The sequence below is a fragment of the Neolamprologus multifasciatus genome, chromosome 23, assembly GCF_963576455.1.
Source record: "Neolamprologus multifasciatus chromosome 23, fNeoMul1.2, whole genome shotgun sequence".
NCBI classification, from domain to species: domain Eukaryota; kingdom Metazoa; phylum Chordata; class Actinopteri; order Cichliformes; family Cichlidae; genus Neolamprologus; species Neolamprologus multifasciatus.
Window position 1 is genome coordinate 37,649,502 of NC_140460.1, and position 24,516 is coordinate 37,674,017.

General features: G+C 42.0%; 1 protein-coding gene across 13 annotated transcripts in view; it reads left to right on the forward strand.

The window, feature by feature from the left end:
• The window catches only part of mcf2la (mcf.2 cell line derived transforming sequence-like a), a 58,323-nt gene that overhangs the window by 14,672 nt on the left and 19,135 nt on the right, over positions 1–24,516 (forward strand). For 8 of the 13 annotated variants that reach the window (XM_085151866.1, XM_085151864.1, XM_085151865.1 and 5 more), the window contains 3 exons: positions 16,540–16,623; positions 19,186–19,300; positions 21,502–21,592. In XM_085151866.1, the coding sequence (XP_085007992.1) occupies positions 16,540–16,623; positions 19,186–19,300; positions 21,502–21,592 (290 nt within the window). The other 5 variants (XM_085151873.1, XM_085151863.1, XM_085151868.1 and 2 more) reach the window with 5 other exon arrangements.

Below are 24,516 nucleotides of genomic sequence, written 5' to 3' on the forward strand. Positions count from 1 at the left end.
CTATACATTTAGGAAATCTGAAGGCAGCTCACAATGATGGTGATAACTTTGCTGCGGACTTCATGTAAATTGTAAATGTTAAGGGGTGGAGGTGTAAACTGATGATGAGTGGGTGAAACTGCATGCATGATAAAGTGGTAGAGACAGGAAGTGAGCTATTAAAAATCCTCTGCCTTTTCCTGTGCAACAGCCAACGTGCTCTATCTTCTAAATCTGACATGATGTAAATGTACACGTACGCCCACAGGCCTCCATCCTGACACAGCTTCCTTCATGTATGCCAGCTCTTAAAGGACCTTCGGCCATTATTACACGAACATGTTTTAAAAAAGGCTCCAGCCTTTCATTTATTGATAATCTCATCTCAGACAAGACTGAGATTCATGTTTAATTTAATATCATTGTCAACCTTACACAACCATCATTTATGTCTATTTTTTGGAACTTTCACCACTCTCTCTATGATTTCTACCTGCTGAAATATTTTAATATTTGGCCTAAAAAACTTGTATAATTATATGTCTGACCTGGTGTAGTGGTTGCGTGCGCTAGGAAAGTGAACGCATGGCGTCCCCAATCCATGCATACGACATTATGACGCTTTTTATGTAACATGAAAAGTTTTTACTGGTATAATCACCAACAATCTGATGTGGCACAGCCCTAGTGTGGACTTTAGCCTTTGTAACTTTGCCACCTACATACACAGAAGACTTTATAATAGTCTAAAGCAGGAATGTTGAACTCATTCAGAAGTTTAACTACATATTTAAAATACCTGACATACCCTAATGTGAGAAATATAATTACAGTTTCAGCAGAAGGTCTCAGTCTTTCTATGTGATGGCAACAGCATGAACACATAAGTTAGTAAAATGAAAGAAAACTTTCTGCTGTCATTAGAAAACTGTACTCTTAATACACAAAAGTTGTCCTTCTGTATATTTTAATTTCAGGCCAATTACAAAAAGAACAACTTTAATTTAATCTATTACTTAATTACTTTAGTGTGGTATGAATGACTATTGTGGAGGTCTTTACCAGAAAAGCTCTAAAAAATGCAAAATCTATGCCCTCCTTCACATTTTCCAGAGCTAACCAGGGTCAGACTGGAGTCTTTGCCAGGTCAATTCTGGACCCCGAGCCTTATGTTTGACAGCCGTGCTCTAAAGGAAATGAGATAAATGTACAGTCACTTTCTGGCAGAGCAGCACATATTTCACTTTGAAAGAAGATACTGTTTTAAGGCGACTTAGGAGTTAATGAGTGTTTTTATCACAAATTTGAATTGATTACATTTTTTTCTCAGATTTTTTTGTATATAGAAATGAAGAGTAACGTAGCAGTAGTAGTAAAATAAAGCATGTTGAAACCCACTAAATCTGAGAGTGTTCAGCGGACGACCTTTCTGAAAACTGTACATGCTTGCCGTCGTCTGGTTGTGCTGTTGTGTTTGCCTCAGCAAGGCTGTCGAAATTTTCAGTTTGTGTGTGAGAGTGAAGCAGGGGGTCCCCCTGCTGACCCCAGTGGCATTATGTGTGTCTTTTGTGCCTGTACGATGGTGCGAGAGAAGCGCAAGAAAACAGAGGCTTCCATTTCAACGCGTGTTTGTTTTATTTGCTTACATTTGTGTACATACTCTGCTCTTGTTTTAAAGGAACCGCGTGCCAAAATCTCAAATTACATTTAAGCTAATTTACGTCTGTTTGGTTACACGAAGAGGCTGAATCAGGAAGACAGACAGACTCCTAAAAGCTGATTAGCATTGGCCAAGAGATCCTTTGTTTACAGTGAATTTAGATCATATTACATGCTGCCTGATATTCAAGACAAATATTACTGAAGGCAAATTGTACATTTAGTACAATTAAAAAGTGAAAGTAATTTATTATTATTATTATTATTATTATTATTATTATTATTAATAATAATAATAATAATAATAATAATAATAATAATAATAATAATAATAATAATAATAGACTTCCATGTTCTCTTCCATGTTCTCAGCCAGGGGGCGGGCTGGATCTTCCAGAAGCTCCGCCCCCGGCTGGCACAGACAGAGGGTGTGTGTGAGTGTGTGTGTGTGTGGGGGCTGTGCTGAGCAGTGACAGCTCAGTCAGCGGCTGGAGCAGAATGGACTCCCGTAACTTCCACCGAGATGTTCTCTGACAGAATATGCGGCCGTGCGTGAGCGTGTTTTAACTCTGTGTGTGTGTGTTAGAGGCGGGGAGGTGGACACACACACATGCACTGCCTAAACAAACAATGGCATTGAACAGAGTGTCTCAACTCTGCCACGAAATCACCAGGCTATGGCTGCAGCTGAAGATGATGACAGGTAGAGTGTGTCTGTATAAATGTGTGTGGTTGTCTGCTTTTGGGCAAAGATAAGATTGTGGGAATTCTGCAGGTGTGTTTCTCTTTGTATGCATTTAGTTCTTGCTCTGTTGACTCAGTGCAGTTGTTACCTGTGCACTCTGGTGTCAGAGGTAAACCTGGTGAGAAAGGAGAGCCATCTGTCCACTTAAGATCTTAGATAACAAAAAACAGACTAATGAGGGTAATGACTGACTGAGTTAGCCAATCAGACTTGATCATCATCTAGTGAAGACTGTAGCAGCACTGAAACTGAGCCGAAGCACGTGCAAGATTGCTGAAAATATGTCTAGAGTAACCTGGTGTAGACCTAAAGTGTAGTAGATCCTTTCAACATGTTGCTGCTATGGTAAATGGCAATGCATTGTCTTAAAAAATGTTGCTTTTTTTCCTGAAAAGGTCATATTGATAAAACTAATGCAGAGATCAGCAGGGAAGTGAACTTTCAGAAAATAAAGACTATTGTAGTGAAGGCTGTTGTTGTGGTAGAATAGAAACCTTTTTGACACATAAACCCATCAAAGTTGAGGCTGTGTGAGAGATCACTCATGTCATGAGGAGCTGGTGAGGGTAACCCAATTTATGAATGAAGGAAGGAGATGAGTGAGCATGGTCTGACATTGATTTTTGTCTCACTGCACAAAGATGCTCTTCCTGCTAAAGGCAGTATGGTCCATCAGACGGTTACATAATCAAATCTGAAGTGGACAGTGCATTTTGTCCCGAGGTCCTGTTTGTGCGTTGAAGCGAGGTGTGTGTGTGTGTGTTTATACAAGGTCTGTTTACCCACAGTTACAGTACTCAGTGGGGCACGCTGACAGCATGTTAATCACTTTCGTCCCATTAACTAACACAGTGCGTTTCCTCTTGTCAGTTGGAAGCAGCGTTGGGACAAAACGCTTTTGAGACTTTGAATGTCAACATCTCCTCCCCCTTATTTCCACCCTCTGTGCGTGATTGCGCGCACGTCATTTGACTCCATCTCATCTATTTGGCCTTTTTTTTTAGTTTGCTCTGTTGTGGAATAATGGAAAGCTAAAAAAAGCCGCAGAGTTTATATGAATCCATAGAGATTTTGGTCGAGCCTTTCATGGCCCCTCAGGTGTGTGTGCAAAGTAGTGTTTGTTTTGTGAGCCTGTTTGGTGTTGCTGTGCAGAGAGAGAGCGTGTTTGATCTGCTGGCAGATGGGCTGAAGTTATCTCACGAGCTTAGCCCGTTCATGCACGGGCAAACACACCGCAGAGGTATCAACCTTTCCTTTCTTACTTTTGCCAAGTCGAGATTAGAAATCGGCAAGTCGTGACTGTGTCCCGATAAGGCCACTGATATACGTGTGTATGTCAGTGCCTTATGATCTCAGAAACAGGAAGCATTAACATCGAGTTAAAATCCAATGTTTGCGCTGGATTTAGCAGCAGTAGCTGCTTTTCTATAAAGTTGATTTGTTTGATCCTAGAGTGGCGCACACACACACACACACACACACACAGACACGCACACACTAAGCAAAACATATTTAATACAGTCAAAAAGCTAAATTAATCTCTCATGATCTCAGTGAGCAGGAGTTTGGGTTAATAATAAAATGCAACAAATTAAGTGTATTGAATACAAGTGACACATTTGTCAGGCTAATACAGTTTCAGTCAACCTTAGGGACCTCTTGCTGTTTAATATTGCTTAGAAGATGCACCCCGAAATCCCAAAAAGTGTGTGTGTCATTTTAATGTGACTTTTTGGTGAATTGACAGGCTTCTGTGTGTCTTTGAATGCAGCTTTATATCTAAGCTTGCAAGCATTAGCTCATAACTTAGCACTCATTTCCATATCATTCAAATATGATCGCTTCTGACTCCAATAAAACGCCATGCTGATGGCCCGAATGCCAGACTTCAGCCTTCAACCGTAAAATGGAAGTCCATTAACAAACTGTTGATGTTCTTGTGGCTATGACCATCTGTTTTATACAGTCTATGACTTTTTGGTAAACATTTCCCATTCATGTAAAAAAAAACCCTGCAACTTTGCATTTGTTATAGTTATGTTACAAGTGCTAGAAGGTACAGGTAGATAGTGCATTTTAATGCGATAACAAAAAAAAGGACACTGACACAAAGGCTCAGTCTGGATCCTGGACTTCCCGTGCTGTTTTGGTAGAGCCATTACTGGCCAACTCTTTTACATACTACACTGCAGAGCTTGTAGCCTCTTCTGACACTGCTGAAAAATACATTCTGTCATACATGTAGTGCAAACTCACTGTCCTGGGTCAGGAAGAAGCAGAACTAAATTTCTGCCTCTTCAGCAGGCTCTACTAAGCTTTAAAAAGCATTCTAACTTCCTCTGAAGTATCGCTGACCTTTTAACCATGACCCACTCGGCTTCAGATCAGATTTCTTTGCTAGCCAGTATCACGGCACTGGATTACTCTTCAAAGTTGACTTTCCTCTGCAAATATCAGAGTTGAAGGGCTTTCGTCAAAGGTGGAGCATTAGACGCCTATAATCACATGTAAATTATACTAAAGCATTCTGCAGGTCATACAACCTTGACTACATGGAGAAACTACACCAGAGAGGGAAAATATCTGGAATCTGTGATGACTTAATGATGCTAAATCCATCTTGAAGTGAATCTGGCTCAGCGTTAGTGACTTTTAAGACTATTCTAAGAAATAAGTCTTACTTCCAGGACATGATGTCAATATATTTAAAAAAAAAAAGTGGTGGTGTTAGCTTTTCTCTGCAACTGGAGGGTCCTTTTCAGGCAAGTCAAAACACAGGGCTATTGGATTCCTTCCTTACTGGCTGCCTCCTTCTTTTTCTCTCCTAGTATGTAATTTCCCCCCCTTTTTTTTCTTCCTCCCCACTGTCTTTCACTTCTCATGTTCTTTGTTCCGTGTAATGACTGGCAGCTATGGCCAGAGGCAACTAAAAAAGGGCTGCTGTTATATCTGCTGGTTTTGCGCTCAGCTCGTGCTATTACTGTATGTTTTCTTTTTTCCTCTCTAGTGGTGGGGAGAGGGGGAGAGGAAGGGAGGAGGACCTGGATTTTAAACCCACAAAATTGCGAGTACATGCTTTGTAGTTTAGTGAGGTGCACCACAGATTTACCGACGGCTCCCAGCCCATTTGGGAGTTTCTAGATTCTGAAATTCCCACGACGGAGCTCAAGTCTGTAGCCAAGATCAGGTAATGTTTGTCACCTGGTGGGGTTCAGGAGGGTCACATCAATTACTGAGCCACCTAGATGGCTCAATTATTTACAAATTACCTTATGGAATGGCGGGTCTGGTTCATGCTGACGCACTCAGACACTCGAGTCATTTCACACTGTTGCACTTGCTGCAAAAATAAAGGAAAGACATGGTCTGGTTGTTTTAACAGCGTGTGAGCGTAAATAGACTGAAATTACCTTTAACTAATAGGTGAATTCCTTTTCTTGTACTTGAAGGTGGTGCATGAACCCATTTGAAGCCTCAGCATTTTTTTATTTTGTATTTTTTGGAGCCAGACGTGACCATATGTGGATGAGAAGGTGGCGTGCTAATGTTAGCAGCTGGAACTAGAATACTTCCATGCTTGATTGGAAAGGAGCATCAGTGGGCCACATGGGTGCAGTTCAGTCACACACTTGCTAATTAGTGCTAAGTTAACAGACTGATAAAAAATAAGTTTCACTTGTTAAAGCTGATGTACATGTCCTCGATGCACCGTGCAAAAGTTGACGCTTTGCTTCCTATTTTGGGCGCTTGCTCTGAACTGCAGAAGCACATTTTCTGAATAAAGAACGATTCTGCACAAACTTGTCTTGACGTCAGCAGGCAATAAAGGGCTGCATTCACTTGTGTAACACAAACCAATATTATTATTGTTTCTTTAAAAAGCTTAATGCTGCCTGAAAGGGTACGTGTGTGTATTCATTTGCAGATTTTTGCGAGTGGCTTGAACGCACTTTGCTTCGGTGCAGAGTGGGAACCATGCCTGAGAGGGATTGTGTGTCCGTGTGTGTGTTGTGATGGCAGCGCAGACTGTAGACAGAGGGACAGTAGTGTGTTGTTTTGCTGAGATGATGATGCCACCATCTATTCAGTAGATTGGGGCTTGCTGCCAGTGACCGAGTAAAGCCTAAAGCTATTGTTCTGGATTTCTAACTGCAGTGGACTGGACTCAGAGGACATCGCTTTCATCTTCTTGGCCTTTTTAAGTTGAAGATTTAATCTTAATCTTTTGCCAAGAAAAAGCTTGTAAACTGTACATTTGGTGATTTAAGGTGGCTGCAAGCGATTGGTTTGGAGAGTAGGTAAAAAATAAATCCAGAAATTGACATATTATTTTTTTCACCACCAGTGAAACTATTTTTTCTTTACACTTCTAAATATAAATAACTTGTACACAAATCCAGTCGTGATAACCCTTTACAGCCAAATGAAACAGTTGCAAACCTGAAACATGATATATCGGACCACCTGTGTCTGTGGGGTCTCCTTGGCAGGGCGTGGAGGTCCTGGAAAACACACTTGGATAGGCATGTTGTTCAGCTTTGGCAAATGTAAATAATAAGTAATAATTCACCTGGAGTCTATTCAGTGAAACCTATGTGCTCCAGCTGACTGAACACTTACTGCTGTAGCTTCAGACATCAAATAAAAACATGTTTTTTGACCTGCTAATCTTTCTTGAGCCCTGGTAGTTGAAGCTTTGGGTGTGGGGATGGGCACCAAATTCACATGCATTCCAGATCACTGTTGGCCCTGTGACCCAGTTGTTTGGCACGGTGTGTGTGCATGCCAGCCCTTATCCTGTGTTGGTGTGTGTGTGTGTGGTAGAAGCACCACAGCAGTGACAGATGGAGCGTTGGTAAACCCGGACTATAATGCCAGATAATAAAGCTTGGATTCCCTCACATGTACACACACACACACACATACACAGCTGCAGAATGGTTGTGTTGCTTCTCAGCATGTAACTCACACAAATGTGCACACAACTGGCCATCTCTCTGAGCTGGTATTTAACGCCAATGCAACAACTTTTAGCCCTGCATGCCACGCCCTCACCAGATTCCCCTACCTAGTGCCTTCGAGTCTACATTCCAAGTCGGTCCTTTTCCATTTGGTGCATACCATAGCAGCAGATGCAGAGCTTAAGGTCTCAGTGACGCGCCTGAGTGCTGGTGGACATGTGTCTCAGTGAAATTCATCCTGTCTGCTTCAGGTTTTCCATCAGTTTGATCCTTTTACAATCTAAATGATTAATTTTGTGTTAAGAATCTAAATCAAGTATCACTGGTCCATGGTTGACTTCTTTCTCTTGTTGCAACCATAAACACGTAATCTAAAATGTACTAAACATTATAAACTACATACTAGAAGAGGGTTAAAATGGGGTTAACAACATCTATAGATTGCAGCATCAACAACCAATCATTTACCAGTTTATCTGTAATGATTAGGGATGGGTATCGTTTAGGTTTTATCCGATACCGGTGCCAAACCGGTACTTTTGAAACGGTGCCGGTGCTTAAACTGTGCTCAAACCGGTGCTTAAAGAATGGAGAACACAAAATTGGTCCAAAAACCTCTCGTGTTCAGCTGTTTTTTTTTTTTGTAAAAAGATAACAATGTTAGCCTTTTCTGCAGCTATGGGGTATATATGGTATCACTCTTGGCTGGAAGCAGTGCTTAAACAATGGAAAAAACACAAAGTTTGTCCAAAAACCTCTCATGTTTTCCACTTTTTCTTTGGTCATTTTAGCCTTTTTGGCCAGGGTGAAGGGAGTATCTGCCACCAAACAAGAAGACAGCCGCATGTAACTATGACAATGTTTGCTAGTTCACCTTATATGCATTAATGTAATAACGTGGTTAGCCTACTCAACGTAAATTACACACAAACAACATTAAGCTACTCACGCAGAGAAGAACGGCTGCTGCTGCATCATCATCTTCATCATTTCTGCTATACTGGCAGGGCTAGGGGCCAGGACTCTCCTCTTCGGGTTTTTGGGGCATGTTGCTAACTCCAGGTCCGATAACAGGCACCACACCCGCAGTAGATGTGCACGGTGTGAGGTCTCGCAGCAAGCTATCAAATACGGCGCATTTTTCGGCTTTAAAAAAAACCCGCTATGCGTCGCCAGGTGTTTCATCGGATTTGAGGTGTTACCTCCTTTGACAGTATCACCTTAAAGCACTTGTTGCAGGCTGCTGAGTTTACATATTTTGCTGTGAAGTACAGCCAGACTTTTGACCGCTTCGCCTTGGGCATTTTTAATCTGTAGCTCTGCTCTAAAAGAACGTACGTACCTGGACCCGCCTACTATCCTCGGAAACGTAAAATGATTGGCTAGAATTTAACCGGCACCGGATACCGGTACCCATCCCTAGTAATGATAAGGGCAGCACAGAATTGGCGCAGGCTGAGATTTGAGCCCTAACAAAACACAGGCACAACATTAGGGGGAACAAAAGGTTTAAATGTTGCATTTTAAGCGGGCCCTATGGCCATCAGTGGACCGTAATAACACTTCTCCATTTGCTTATGTCTTGTTGTGTCTATCTAAGGTTCTCTCTGTATGTTGTGCACCTCTGTGTCCAACCACATCCTGGCTGTTTTTGTTTGCGCGGTCCTCAGTGAGGGTCATGTCTATGCACTCGTGTGTATAGTCACGTGTGTTTGACTGCACTCCAGTCAGCTATCTGGCTTCCTGCGGCTTTGAGCTTTGACCAGCCATCGATGCTGGCAGCCGTCAACAAGCAGAGAACAGCTGGCTGCCGTCTTTGAACCGACAATGTGTGTTTAGTGATGAAAACCTGTAGGAGCATGACTGCAGAATAAAGGAACAGGATGTGTGTGTCCATCTGGGTGATGGTAATACAATGTATTGGCGACAACAGTCTGGCTTTTATAGGACTTAATTGAGCTGCTGCCTTTCATTCTCCTCAGAGTTGGGGTGACACGTTATTAATCCTGAGAATCATTTCTCATATGACAGACAAATAAACATTTATCTTAATATGACATTGAACTTCCCCACACAGTAAATACAGTAAGCATAAAAGGAAGCTCATGTGACAGTCTTCTTACTCGCATGTACTCTCTTCCTTTTTTCAAATATACTCCAATATATTTAGACTTTGCTGCCAACTGTGTCTGCTTTTTTTGCTTTTGATTTGCACATCTGCAATAACCGCAATAACTCTGTAGCAACAGCAACATTAATTCTTATAACAAAAACAGTTTTACGGTTTTCATATTGAGGTAAATGCTCTACAATAATACAGAGAACTCCAACAATCATCACCTACGGGCATGCATCTAGTGACTGGGCGAAGAAACCAAAACCCCTTTTGGTTGGGGCTCAATAACCTCAGTTTTATCTGAATTTAGGAGCAGGAGTTCAGGGGTCATGTAGGTCTTTATGTCTTTAAGGCAGTCTTGCAGTTTGATTAATCGTTGCGTGTCATCTGGCTTCGTTGAAAGATAAAATTGGGTGTCATCTGCATAGCATTGAAAATGCATGATGCCTTGTAATAATATTGCCTAAGCGAAGCATGTATAATGTAGATAGAACTGGTCCCAGGACAGAAACCTGTGGAACCGGCAGAGCTGCCATGAAGGAGAACAAAACTACATGAACAAATGTAAAAGAAAGTTAATAGCTGTGATTTGAAAACACAAGCTGCGGCATGTGCAGCAGGTCAGTGCTGAAGCCGCAACTTTGCAGAATGTTTGACGTTTGAATAATATTCACGTCAGTGTTCTCCTGCCAACATTGGACTGTTTACAACCTTTCAGATCACGAGACTCCACATCATCTGTAGTGTGACGGTGATGCTGAGAGAACATGCTCAACATCGCATAATGTTGGATGCTGTGCGTTTTATGGTTTTAAACTGTGGCGCTCCTCCTGACCCTCTGCCACAGGGAGATCACATCCACGGTATCGGCTAGCGTCAGGCCAACACATTAAATATGTAGGCATGTGTAAAGAAACCCTGTCCTCCATTTCATCTTATTTAGACGAGAGCACCTATACAGTTGTTTTTTCCCAACTGCTTCCTTTTCCCTCTTTTCACCTTTTAAATCCAGGTCTTTTCCTCCCTCATATATACAGTGGGGCAAAAAAGTATTTAGTCAGCCACCGATTGTGCAAGTTCCCCCACTTAAAATGATGACAGAGGTCAGTAATTTGCACCAGAGGTACACTTCAACTGTGAGAGACAGAATGTGAAAAAAAAAATCCATGAATTCACATGGTAGGATTTGTAAAGAATTTATTCGTAAATCAGGGTGGAAAATAAGTATTTGGTCAATAACAAAAATACAACTCAATACTTTGTAACATAACCTTTGTTGGCAATAACAGAGGTCAAACGTTTACTATAGGTCTTTACCAGGTTTGCACACACAGTAGCTGGTATTTTGGCCCGTTCCTCCATGCAGATCTTCTCAAGAGCAGTGATGTTTTGGGGCTGTCGCCGAGCAACACGGACTTTCAACTCCCGCCACAGATTTTCTATGGGGTTGAGGTCTGGAGACTGGCTAGGCCACTCCAGGACTTTCAAATGCTTCTTACGGAGCCACTCCTTTGTTGCCCGGGCGGTGTGTTTTGGATCATTGTCATGTTGGAAGACCCAGCCTCGTTTCATCTTCAAAGTTCTCACTGATGGAAGGAGGTTTTGGCTCAAAATCTCACGATACTTGGCCCCATTCATTCTGTCCTTAACACGGATCAGTCGTCCTGTCCCCTTGGCAGAAAAACAGCCCCATAGCATGATGTTTCCACCCCCATGCTTCACAGTAGGTATGGTGTTCTTGGGATGCAACTCAGTATTCTTCTTCCTCCAAACACGACGAGTTGAGTTTATACCAAAAAGTTCTACTTTGGTTTCATCTGACCACATGACATTCTCCCAATCCTCTGCTGTATCATCCATGTGCTCTCTGGCAAACTTCAGACGGGCCTGGACATGCACTGGCTTCAGCAGCGGAACACGTCTGGCACTGCGGGATTTGATTCCCTGCCGTTGTAGTGTGTTACTGATGGTGACCTTTGTTACTTTGGTCCCAGCTCTCTGCAGGTCATTCACCAGGTCCCCCCGTGTGGTTCTGGGATCTTTGCTCACTGTTCTCATGATCATTTTGACCCCACGGGATGAGATCTTGCGTGGAGCCCCAGATCGAGGGAGATTATCAGTGGTCTTGTATGTCTTCCATTTTCTGATGATTGCTCCCACAGTTGATTTTTTCACACCAAGCTGCTTGCCTATTGTAGATTCACTCTTCCCAGTCTGGTGCAGGTCTACAATTCTTTTCCTGGTGTCCTTCGAAAGCTCTTTGGTCTTGGCCATGGCGGAGTTTGGAGTCTGACTGGTTGAGGCTGTGGACAGGTGTCTTTTATACAGATGATGAGGTCAAACAGGTGCCATTCATACAGGTAACGAGTGGGGGACAGAAAAGCTTCTTACAGAAGACGTTACAGGTCTGTGAGAGCCAGGGATTTTCCTTGTTTGAGGTGACCAAATACTTATTTTCCACCCTGATTTACGAATAAATTCTTTACAAATCCTACCATGTGAATTCATGGATTTTTTTTTCACATTCTGTCTCTCACAGTTGAAGTGTACCTCTGGTGCAAATTACTGACCTCTGTCATCATTTTAAGTGGGGGAACTTGCACAATCGGTGGCTGACTAAATACTTTTTTGCCCCACTGTACAACCAAGAATACAGCTGGAGACATTTAGGAGTGTGAAATGATCCGATTTAGTGCAGCTGCATATTAATCCTGAAATGATGCGTTCATGCAGCACATATGTCTTCATCCGAGTTGTACTTAACATTAACTTAAAAGTTATTTTAACTGCTGAACAGAGCCCTTTAGAAATACAATACACTTGATAAAAGTTAATAATGGTGTAATATTTTCCTAATGCATAAGATTGCTGGGATACATATTATTTGTGCTTCAGATAAGCCCCTGAGAAAAGGATGAATGAATTTGGGAAGGGGTGTCAGAGGCCAGGGGGGAAGGGTACAAGGAGGGAGGGGGGCATTCTTTCGAGGCCCCCCATAATCACTATTTGTGTTTGGCTGCCTTGTCCCACTTCCAGTGTGTGTGTGTTGTTTGGTGGGTAAAAGGGTTTCGCTCGCAGCCTCGCCACTATAGTTTAATTTCATTCATTCCTCTGAGGACAAAGCGAGCCGTTTGAGAGTTTCAGCAGCAGTGAAAAGCTGCCCGACGCCTGAATGTCTGATATATCTGCACCATTCACCCATATAGTTCACAAACCATGAGCACTGTGCAGGTTATTTCAGCTAAATGAAATTGTTCTCTACAAATTTTCTTACATTTTTATAAAAATATGAGGTTCAATTGGGGGAGAAAAAAAATGTCTTACAAAGTAGATTTTTGCATGCAGCAGGAAACGGTTTCAAGCATTTAAAAAGGCATCTTCTTAGTTGGACGATCGCTTACTGATGCTTTCACAGCTACTTTACTGACTTGTATTTAACACTAACAGCTGCAAGTACTCATCCTAAGGCATGGCTAATGTAGGAAATGACCGACTAAAGGAGCTTTAACTCCATCTGGTTGAAATGGAAAATCCATCCATGAACTGTGACATGAAGTATTGCAAATCGCATGATCGCATCGCTTGAGATTTAGTCTGAGAGTTGGTTTTATTTTGAAATAAAACCAACTCTCTTGCTGTAAGGTCAAAGATGCGGACACTTGCACGCTTAAAGTATATTCAGAGTCAGAGAGCGCTGCACATGTCTTGCTGTTAGTCAGAGCTTGGGCCTTAGCCAGAGCTTACTGCCTGACACATTGAACTGACAGCTGGCCCAGTGATCCCACAACACTCAAACACACACTCTGACATATGACAACACACTTGCTCACACACAGTCTGCCTCCTATACTGTATATCATATACAAATAAAACCTTTCCTTTTGGATCCCCACCTCATTATCTCCTTTGTCCTTCCAGAAAACAAATTGTTCTTCATTCAGCACTCATTGCTTTGCTCAAAGGCACCATGAACTCAGATTTTAAAGCATGCCCCCTTCCTCTTTGTCTCTGCTGTAGTAGAAGCTAATTATATACAGTTGCTGGGTTTTTTTGTGTTAAATTACAGAGTGGTTGATTTTTGCTGGAAGCTCTGTGGTCTGTTTGAGTCTAATAAGTGGACCTGGATTAGTGCCAAGTCAACCATCTCTCTTTTTCCACTCTTAGACCGTTTACTTTTATCTTCCTCTGTCCTTTTTTTAAGCCGTTTCTTCTTCTGTCTTGACCCAGTCTCTGCTCCGATTCTCCTCTTCTTTTGTTTTTTCTGCAATAATCACTGCTTTTTTTTTTGGATAATCTCCTAAAATCTGTAAAGCTTTACCTCTGACTTTACCAAAGTGTGTGGGAGTTATTGCTGTACACCCCTAGGACACCATGTTCCTTCCTGACCAGAGCTACTTACAGTATACTTAGTGTTTTACTTCTTTAATAATTTTTAAAGCAAGTTCCAAGAGCATCTCAAACATCCTGTGAACAGCTGCTCATACTTTAACATACAGCATGTAACAAAGAGACGTACAGTCTGTAGCATGAGTCACTGTCTAGCCAATCGTATGCTGACACAATGTATGTAGCATTACTGAAGCTTTAAGCTCTTAATCCCAGGGGGTTGCTGCATCATATGGAGCTGCTGCATAGACTGACGGTGCCACAGATTAAAGAAGGAAATGACCAACAAACATCAGCATGCGCACAGTTTTTACAGGTAGTCTGAGGATATTTGTGACGAAGAATGCCAATTATGTGATCACCTGCAGTGCTTTAGTCTGGTATGAGTGGATTGCTTTGTTCTCCGGTGTGGTCATTCTGTCTTATTTTCCCACAGACTAAAGGTTTCACGCTGTTACAGACTGTTTTTAGTTGTTTGGCTCAAGTGACTCACAAGTCCTGGTTTATGACCGCCTGATAACATCGCCGATGGCCTCAGCTGCACTTTGTGTTTACCGTAAAATGACACATTCACACTATGGTAGTTAACAATAGACTCGCTGAACATATCGTTGTGCGTTAACATCTTTAATAACTACAGGATTAGATTTAAAGAGGGAGCAAGTAAGGCACATCTCAGAGAAATAAAGTCTAAGAAGAGAGAGTGTTAGTTTGTATAAGTCTGCGTCCAGTTCACATGTCTGACACATGTCTGATTGGCTGACAGTGTTACAGTTGGATTAGCTAGCCCTTAATAGCTTTTTGGACTGTCTATTGACATTTCTAATGTGACATCAGACGCACATTGCTTAAGAGTTGTGTGCCATATTGGATGTGATAGAACCACTGGTTGCCTTGGGAGGCTGGCGAGTGGTTCCTCCAGTTTGCCGGCTCTTGCTGGGTGAAATCAGTTGCAGAGAAGGTGCTTAACCAAAAACCTTCTAGTAATTGCTTTGATAGCTAGCACATTGTTACGGTGGCTTGTAGTTTGTCAGGTTTTTTTTTTTTTCATGTTTCATGCTGCAAACAACTCGCTAACTACTAGATAAGTAGTAGTAGAAGTTGAAGTTGTGCTTCCAGTGTTTCGAAAGGGCAGCTTTTACCATCAGGGAGGGCAGCAGGCCAGTGTTTGTAGACACCCGTCACTTCCAACTATGACCGCAGCAGCATGCTAGCGACCACAGCGATTACAAGGAGGTTTTTGCCATTTGGTTTGGAAATGCACATTTTTCCCTACTGACTGATGGCAATTAGGCAGTCACCAACTGGTCTCCAGGTTTGTGTGACGGGCATTATTCACATTATCCTACATTGCCATCATGATTGTCACATGTCCAAAATGTTAATGCCGCATGTTTAGCAGTCACATGTGTCAAAAACCTCCAAAAATGGGCATTGCACATATGAAAGTGCCTTAAAGCTCCATTCATTCTAATACCCAGCCGGGGGTTTCTGAAGCCAACTATATAGAAGTCTATGAGAGCACGACCTCACTTCTCACTAGTGCTCTGCTACACTGCAAATTTTGGTGTAACCAAGTAAATGCAGTGCTAGTATTGCTGTTCCCAATACAGATGTCGATACTTTTAACCTATAAAGGCTGCTTAGTCAAAAGATTTTGCTATGAATTATGAATGAAAAATATGCTCACTATGTCATGGTCATGGTAAATTATGGTCACCTTTGGTGTAAAATAGAAAATAAAACAGAGTGTGCTGTTGTCTATGGTTAGCTTGTCATTGTGAGTTGGAGACATCCAAAATGTTAACCTCACGGTGGCCCATTTCCATCTTTTATATGCAGTTTGTTATCAGAGAGAAAAGTGGAGCTTTTAAACCAAATCCATCAGGACACTTTCACCACAAAGCTTATCCTAGATGAGATTAAAACAGCGACTCTACTAAAGATCCTATAATCAGTCTGGTGTTGCAATTTTTGGGTCGATGGTCGCTTTATAAAAATGTGAACAGTTTGTTTGGGTTGCACTTGGATGGTAATTAATGCATCTCACTGCCAGTCCACACCATACTGCTAGTAAACCTTGCCACACTTTGCTCACACCAGCCGCGGTGCCAGCATTTGTCTGCACACACTCAGAGACACACACACACACGTAGCGATGCTCCATCATACACACTTAGATGACATTATAAATTCTCAGTTTTCATTCACAGATGCACACATGATCGGACACAGTTAACAATCCAATTCCTGTTTTTGGCATACATGGCTCACACATGGCAACCAAATCAGAGGGGGGAGAGTGCTTTTTCTCTATCTCTCTGTCTCTACATGTCTCAAAGGGCTAAATGAGATTACTGTAATCCAGCCTGACCACAGGACAGAGGGAATCCAAATGGTGTTTACTTCATCTTCATCTATTTAATCTACATTACTTTTACCCTTTTTCACTCTTTCTCCTTTTTGGATTTTCTCATTTTACTCCCTCCTTTTTTCATGTGCCCTGCCCTCTTTATTTCGCCCTACTTCCCATGCTCCTCCCCTTTTACACCTTCCACATATATATATTTATATATAAACACACTTTTAAAAAAAAAAGTTCAGCTGTTGGTTATATTGGCAAAAGAGTTGACAGTGGATTTTGGTTTGGAGACTTTGTTTTCTAACATGCTGTTTTCTGTTTCTGTGTTTAGATGACATCGTGCAAAAGAATGATACTCCTATGTATGCAGCACAAATCGGCTCTGAACTCCAGAAACAGTTTGCCATCCTGCCAGGTTGGTTTGATATTATACACATGCACAAAGTGGCAGTTAATTATTTTAAGACATACATAACAAAACTGTTGGTGCAATTTAAAAAAATATATAAATGTCTCTGGCAGCAAAAACACTTCCAGGATTTTTGCTGGAAGGACATGAAGGCGGATATGTCCAGCAGATTCCAAAAATAGTTCCGCTCATGCTTACATGACAGCCAAAGCGACACTTTGTGAAAGGCTTTTAACCATCCATCCATCCATTCGCTTCCACTTATCCTTTTCAGGGTCGCGGGGGGCACTGGAGCCTATCCCAGCTGTCATAGGGCGAGAGGCGGGGTACACCCTGGACAGGTCGCCAGTCTGTCGCAGGGCCAACACACAGGGACAGACAACCATTCGCACAATCACACCTAGTGACAATTTGGATTATCCAATTAACCTATCCCCACAAGCTGCATGTCTTTGGACGTGCAGCCGGAGGAAGCCAGAGTACCCGGAGGGAACCCACGCAAACACGGGGAGAACGTGCAAACTCCACACAGAAAGACCCCAGCCTGATGTTGGAATTGAACTCAGGACCGTCTTGCTGTGCGGCAACAGTGCTAACCACCGTGCCACCGTGCTGCCTAGGCTTTTAACCTTTTGATAATTTATTTGCTTCTGTTTGTGTAGTTACCAATATTTTAACTCATAAAATAAAAAAATAAAAGTTTAAATAATTTTGATTTCATTGAAGCGTAATACCTTAAGGGTTTTGCTTTGCGCTGCAGATATATTTGGACCTTTCTGTGTCTGCAAAACTATAAACTATATGTGGGACTAATTTACTATCCTTCACACTCAGGGAAAATGTTGATGCAGCACTAACAAAATTATTGTGACCGTGTGCAATGAACTATATTATTGTCTTTGAAATTGGGACAACAATTGGGCTTCAAAGATGGGAACAAGGTCTATGTCTACTTGCAGTCAGCTGCCATGTTGAAAGGGACTTTGTTCCATCAAGACGATGCTAAAACGGCAATAAGATGGAGTCAGATAGAATGGGGTCTGTGACAATATGGCATTAACTATGATTGATTTGCAGAAATTGCAAGTCTGTGGCTACAGAAATTCAGAAATTCTTCCACAAATAGTGACATAGTTCCTGCAAAATGGTTGTTTAACTATAGAATGACTCAGGCGCTCTGCAACCTTGCTCTTATACCAGAATACAGCCAGCTGAGTTGAGTCCTCTGTTGCAAAGACACGTGACACAAGCAGTATGTTGACTTTTTTTTTTGTTTATAAATTAGATGACATTTATGTGCAAACCTTGATCTGTCTGTCTGAGAGTGATTGCAGTGTTTCTAAATCAGACTGCAATTGCTTGGCGACAAGTTGCCTTCCACCAGGGAACCTGTGTAATCAAGCTCAACTTTGTAAACAGTTGTGTGCAACTCAAAGTAAAGAAATTCAATGCAATTTTGTCTTGTTATTTTTTTTCCCTGATTGCAAGGAGGTTGTTGTCATATTTTTACTCTAGTATGGAGGAGGTGTTTACTTAAAAAAACAAACAAAAAAAAAGCAGGCATGGCAGGAAAGAACTGCTAAGAGAAGGAAAAAAAGGGGGGAAAAAGAAAAATATTCTCATTCATTACAAATCAAACTCATGAAAAACACAAAAATAGCCAGGAGCTGGGAGACAGAGAGAGCAACGGCCCACAAACGGCCCATGCATCACATGGTACCTGCCCCAAACAAAGGAAAAACAAAAAATCCCAACATGACCAAAAAAACTCATTTGAGTCAACATGATGGAGTAGTGTACAAATCCACATGAAAATGCAGTGTATACTCTAGGGGCAGATTCAACCAGAATAAAGAAAAAGAGTTCTGATCCCAGCTGGTCCTGGACCCCTCTGTGGGACCCCAGTGTGGGAAAAACTTGTCAGTTACTGATGATAGGTTGGCCCAGATAGAAGCCATGCAGGCAATCATAACCAGCCACTCACACAAAATGCACACAAAGCAACATGAAACAAACATGTCAGCACAGAAACCCACTCTTAGAGCTCTGTATTGGGTTACCATGACGATACTGCCTGACCAGTGACGGCATGTGAATAATTCATCACCCCAATGTTCTGCTTTGAAACTTGACCTGCCAACCAAAGAGAAGTGTGTGTGTGTGTGTGTGTGTGTGTGTGTGTGTGAGAGGTCCTGTTTATTTTTATAAATGTGATTTTTGCTCCGTCTCTCCTCAGCCAGAGGGGAGGTAAACAATCACATTAAGGCTCCTCTTAATGCCTTTCTTTCATTCTGAATTAGAGCCAAAATGAATTTGCATGACTTTCCAATTATGGAAACAGGACCGTATGTAATTTATGATTTTTACCCTGCTGCACTTTATCAAGCAAGAAGTAGGTTTATTTGTGTCTGAGTGTATTTATATAAAGGAGGAAAAGTAGGGCACACATGAACCGCTACAACATAACTTTCAAGTTTTCAATCCAGCTGTCATCAAATCAATTAAAAGCATTGACAACACCAGGTCGACACCGCGCCTGACATTTCTGTGATTCCTGTCTGTCTCCAGGGGGGCGAGGGATGAATGGAAGTCCCGTCATCGTCTTCCCAGAATTCCCAACTTTCAGCGAGCTAGAAGAGGAGGAGCTCCAAAATGTCCTCAGCTACCTCACGAGTGTCCCCAGGTGAGTGTCTCTCACCCCTCCCTATGCCCCCTCCCCTCACACATATGCTGTGCTAACAGAGCTTGAGGTGTAATACCAGGCAGAGCCAACAGATGCCAGCACAGTACCAAAGGCCTGACTCGAGGAGAAGTGACACAAAAGACACAAAGGTTTAGAGAAGAATGGAAGACTAAAGAATAAGTCACTGATAACTGGCAAATCAAAAATTGAAGCTTTACTCTTTGATGTGGATATACGAACACAATTTTTGTTACAATGTTAAAACATTGTTCATATGAACTCGTATAGTAGAACTTAGGCCTGATGAAAGGTTTTGTATTTATAGTTTTTGTATATTTCTACAGTGGAGGTTTGTTTTCCTAACTAGATTTTTTATTTATTTATCTGTTCTCATCACTCCTCTGTCCTCCTCCTTTATGCTCCCTCTGCCCCTCCACCCTCTCACCTCCCCTCCCTTCCTTTCACCTTTCCTTTAGTGCTGAGCGCAGCACTCTCATCAAGCACAGACATGCTCTCACACACATAATTAAAGGAGAAAGGAAGATGCAGCTGTATATCTATCTGTGTGTGTGTGTGTGTGTGTGTGTGTGCATGCATATGTTTGTGTGTGTGTCATGGCGGCCATTCAGTGGATCATCACCTTTCATATAACAGACACACACTCACACCCCTCCCTCTCTGCCCACCAGCTATTTTGCACCCTGCTGCCAATCGGCTGAGCTCCCGGGTATCCGATTGGCTCTGAGCGGCAGAGCTCGGCTTTAATTGGCTGAGGGTGGGACGCGGGTGGTGGAGGAGCAGAGAGAGAGGCAAAAGGAGGAGGGAGATGCTCTGTGAGGATGTGAACGGTCACCTCGCTCCATCCGCGAGCTGCAAGCAGATGATTGTGGATGCACCGACTGGACATTGACATCAGCCGAATAGGGGAGAACTGAGGAAGACTGGACTATATTTGGATGATGACATTGGATTATTGAGGATTTTTGTTAGATTTCTTTTTCTTTGGGCTCTGGAATATCAAAGATTTTCTTCGCCCGGCTTTTTCATTTATGTGGATTGAATCTATTTAGCAGTAGCGATGGACTGAGGATTTGCCGCTTGCGGCGTCCACCGGGTAGTGTAACGCATTGCTTTTCTTAACATCTCTGTGTGTGATCATGAAAATTGGCTAATAATGACATCCAGATGGACCGACTCAGCAGTATTTGTATGGTTGGCCTCACAGTCGGGGTGTGTGTGTGTGTATGTGTGTGTCAGGCTTAAATATTCATCCTTCCTGCTTGTGTGTTTAGGTGTCAGGATACACGTTAGCTTCTCCAGCAGGGACTTTTGCAGGAAAAAGCCATGTACACACACAGACTAGCTTAATGAGGCTGCTACATATGGCACTGCCTGTGGAATGAATGGCAAGATTTTTCACATGCACACATGCTAATGCAGAGCCAAGGTTGCCATGGTAATCACAAGGGTCGCTCTCTAATCGCCACTGAAGGCAAATGATGAAGAGGCAGTAGGTAGCAAGGTTTGAACAAGGGATACTTGACTTCCTTTGGCCAGGGGCCACTTGTGGAAAATGACCTGAGGCTAGTGGGGAGTAAAAATAAAAATTTATACCCCCCCCCCCTTTTTTTTTTTTCTCAACTAAGTGAAGGACTGACAAAAGGCCCATTCAGCAGCTGCAACTGCATCTTAACTGTAAATTTGACATTTTAAAAGGGTTATATAGGACTAAACAAAGAAACTGCAACCTCTTCAGTTTTTTTCCTTAGCTAATCAATGCTTTGTATTATCCTGCGTCTACAGTGACCTACAGTGGGCCTGATTTGTCTGTAAGTTTCCTAAACCTCCTAGATAATAGACATAACCTATGCCATAACCTGTCAGCCAACAGTGAAACTGCCTAACGTATTCTTAATGCAAGCTGATATGGAATTATTTTTTATAAAATAACTCAATTATTGCTTTAGCTGGAGCTCAAGGGCCCTCTCAATAATGTACAAGCCACCGCTGTGGAGGGCAAATTCTAGTTAAGGCCCCTTTTTTGGGGATATTCTGGTACCAAATTCAGTAGCTTGCCTTGTTATCGAGGCCTTGACTTAAACATACACACCCTCGTTTTCTTTCCTGCACACACAGGAAAAGCAAAGGTGTTTTTCTGTGGGGATTAACAGTGTGTGTATGTGTGTGTTTCTCTCCTGTAGTGTGGAAGCATCAGGAGTGGGTTTCATCCTGGTCATCGACAGACGGCTGGACCGATGGGCTGCTGTCAGGGCCACCCTGCTCCGCATCGCAGTAAGAACCTACTTGTTTGGTTATTTATTTCATTTTTGTGTGTGTGTTTCTATGTGTGTGCGCGTCGGAGGAAGACGGGAGAAACTGTCCTAGGACTTTACCGAACCAATTTGTCTGCGTGCATCATTTGCTGACAAAATCCCTGTGATGACTCCAAATAGCTGTTTTGGAGTGTGTGCATTACTCTGCATGTGCTAATGCTTGTTTTAGTCCAGATCTGTGGGTGTAGTTGCTGGTGTCAGCTGTCCGTGTGTATAATTTTCAGCTTAGCAGCATTTAGAATAATAGATGTTTTGGAGTTTTTAGTGTTTGTGAAATTGCGCATGCAGTAAGTGGTTGTTTTACCTCATTAACTTCATATGCACTGGGAGCTTGGACATTTTCCTTTTTCTGCATGTTGAAATGTGGCAGGATGAGGTTAAAAATAGCTTATTATGTTAGAGTGGGTGGTGGAATCTCTGAAAGTGCACTCATAGCCTTTGTGTACGCTGAGACTTACTCAAAAAGCAGAAATAGAAGGTCCACGCAGTGCTGGCCACGAGTCTCATTCTGTAATTGTTCTGTAAATGCTCCATTAGCCTACTAGCCTACTTACTTCTTGGTAACTTTCACAACTCTATAAGATGATAAACTGAAGAGAGAGTGTGACATTAAAGAGGAAGGCAAGAGAGGGGGGACTAGTGGTATAAGAGAGGGGTTATATATCTTATTATTATAATAATACTTAATACGCATGTAAATTAGGCAGACTTGGTAATAATAATCAATAGTCATGAAACTGAAGTGTCCATACTTATTGTCATTTCTGACAATTAAAATTAAATGCCATTAATACCATTATATTATAAACTATTTGTATTAAATTCAAGTGAAACACAATTCAATTCAATTTTATCTTTTCAGCATCAAATTATAACAAGTCACCTCAAGGCGCTTTAAATATTAAGGAAAAGGCCCTACAATAATACAGAGAAAAGCCCAACAATCAGAGGATCCACTTTAAGCAAGCGAGTGGCGACAGTGGGAAGGAAAAACTCCCTTTTAACGGGAAGGAATCTCCAGCAGACCCAGGGAGCAGGGAGGGAGGCCGGCCAAAATAAGTAAATAAATCGCTCCTCAGTAAAATCTAACATGTTGTGCCTGATTTTTACCTTCCATCTTTTTGTCCTAACTACTGAGCTGAGGTCTGTGAGGTGACACGCCACAGCACTAAAAATCTTAGATTTTAAGACATTTGAAGATGCCAAGGTGGGAATTTTATGTGTCTTTTTGCAGATCGACTGGTAGCAATCAGCAAGATGTTGGCCAATAGCGGTGTTCTCTATTTGGCTTTTCTTTGAGACAGAACTATTGCTTGGGCACCGACTTTAATTTTTTATACTATACCATGTTTCACTTTGGTTTTCCCTTTTTTGTAAGCTGTCATCTGTAATCAGTACTCTATCTGTGAATCGTAATAACGTCGGCCAAAACGAGGATAAAGCTTCGCCACCTCGTTCACATCTGTTGTCAGGATGCTCTTCCTGTATTGTACCTTTTACCATGTCCAATGTATGCAAATGTATGCAAATGTATGCTAATTGGGCACTGGTTATCATCAGGCTTAACGGTTTTTCCATGGTATCTCTTGAAAACTATCCCCACTGTGGAAATAAGTCATTATGAGGCTGCTGGCTTTGGTAACTGAACGCAAAGTCAAGTTAACCTACACACAGAAAATATCCAGTGCTAATAATGCTAATAATGAACCATTATTCCAGTTCATTGGCTCATTCAGTGTCCTGAAACAGGATGCTGATGAGCTGTGGAATTCCATGAACCAACAATCAATCTGCTTTATCAGGTGTAAAGCTACTTCAAGGTGCAAGCAAAACCACAGAGAGGTTCATCGAAACAAAAATGTTTCTTGAAGGAAAAGTGTGAATGTAATCATTGAGTATGGACTAAGCGCTGAAATCATATTATCTAAAAACAATAGTTTAATGTTTTTATCAGTAACGTCTTACTGGCAAGATATTAACATTTTAAAAATATCCAGAAGACTGGCACCTGCTCTAGGAGAGCTAGGCAGAGCCGTTGAAGGCCTTAACCCATCAGCAGGACTGATATCTGCTCTTTTATGTGAGGAGGAACAGAATGAGCGCTGCCAGAGCTATAAAATTATCTCCAGCAGGACACTGGTGTGAATGTCTCTGACCAAACAGTTAGAAACAGAATTCTTGAGGGCGGCCTGAGGACCTGAGATCCTTCAGCGGGCCCTGTGCTCAGTGCCCAGCACCACATAGTGCCATAGAATACCACAACTGACAGGTCCACACTGGCACCCTGTGCTTTTCATAGGTGAGAGCAGGTCCACCCTGTCCACTTGTGACAGACATGAAAGGGTCTGGAGAAGCCATGGAGAAAACCTGTAACATCGTACATTATGTCTTTGAATTCAGCTCTTCTAACACATTAAACAGTCCATGCGGGTGTAGATATCCAGCATGTTTTCCGATTGAGATCTGATGTATTTTCAAACTTTAATTTTTTGTGCAGTGTGTAATTCTTTTGCCATTTTAGTCTTTATTTTAGGCCCATAAATAATGTTTGGCAAATGATACTCAGGTGTTAGTAAATTGTACATGTATGCTTTATGTATGCACATATAGGTATTCTGGAAATGACAGTCATTTAGCCTAACACCACCATCTGCTTAGCTTCACTTCTACTCTCATGTATGAGCTGCAAACAGTGGTTCAGTGTGTCGTAAACTGTGAAGCCAAAACCACCTTACTGACTAAATAATGTTCTATATTCAGTTTTCCTGTCAGACAACATATGTGCTCAGACTGATATATTTGTGGCCAGCCTTTATCAGTTAATAATATCAGCTCAGTGAGACATAGCTTTATTTGTGCAGTCCTCCCTGGAGCCTTGAGATG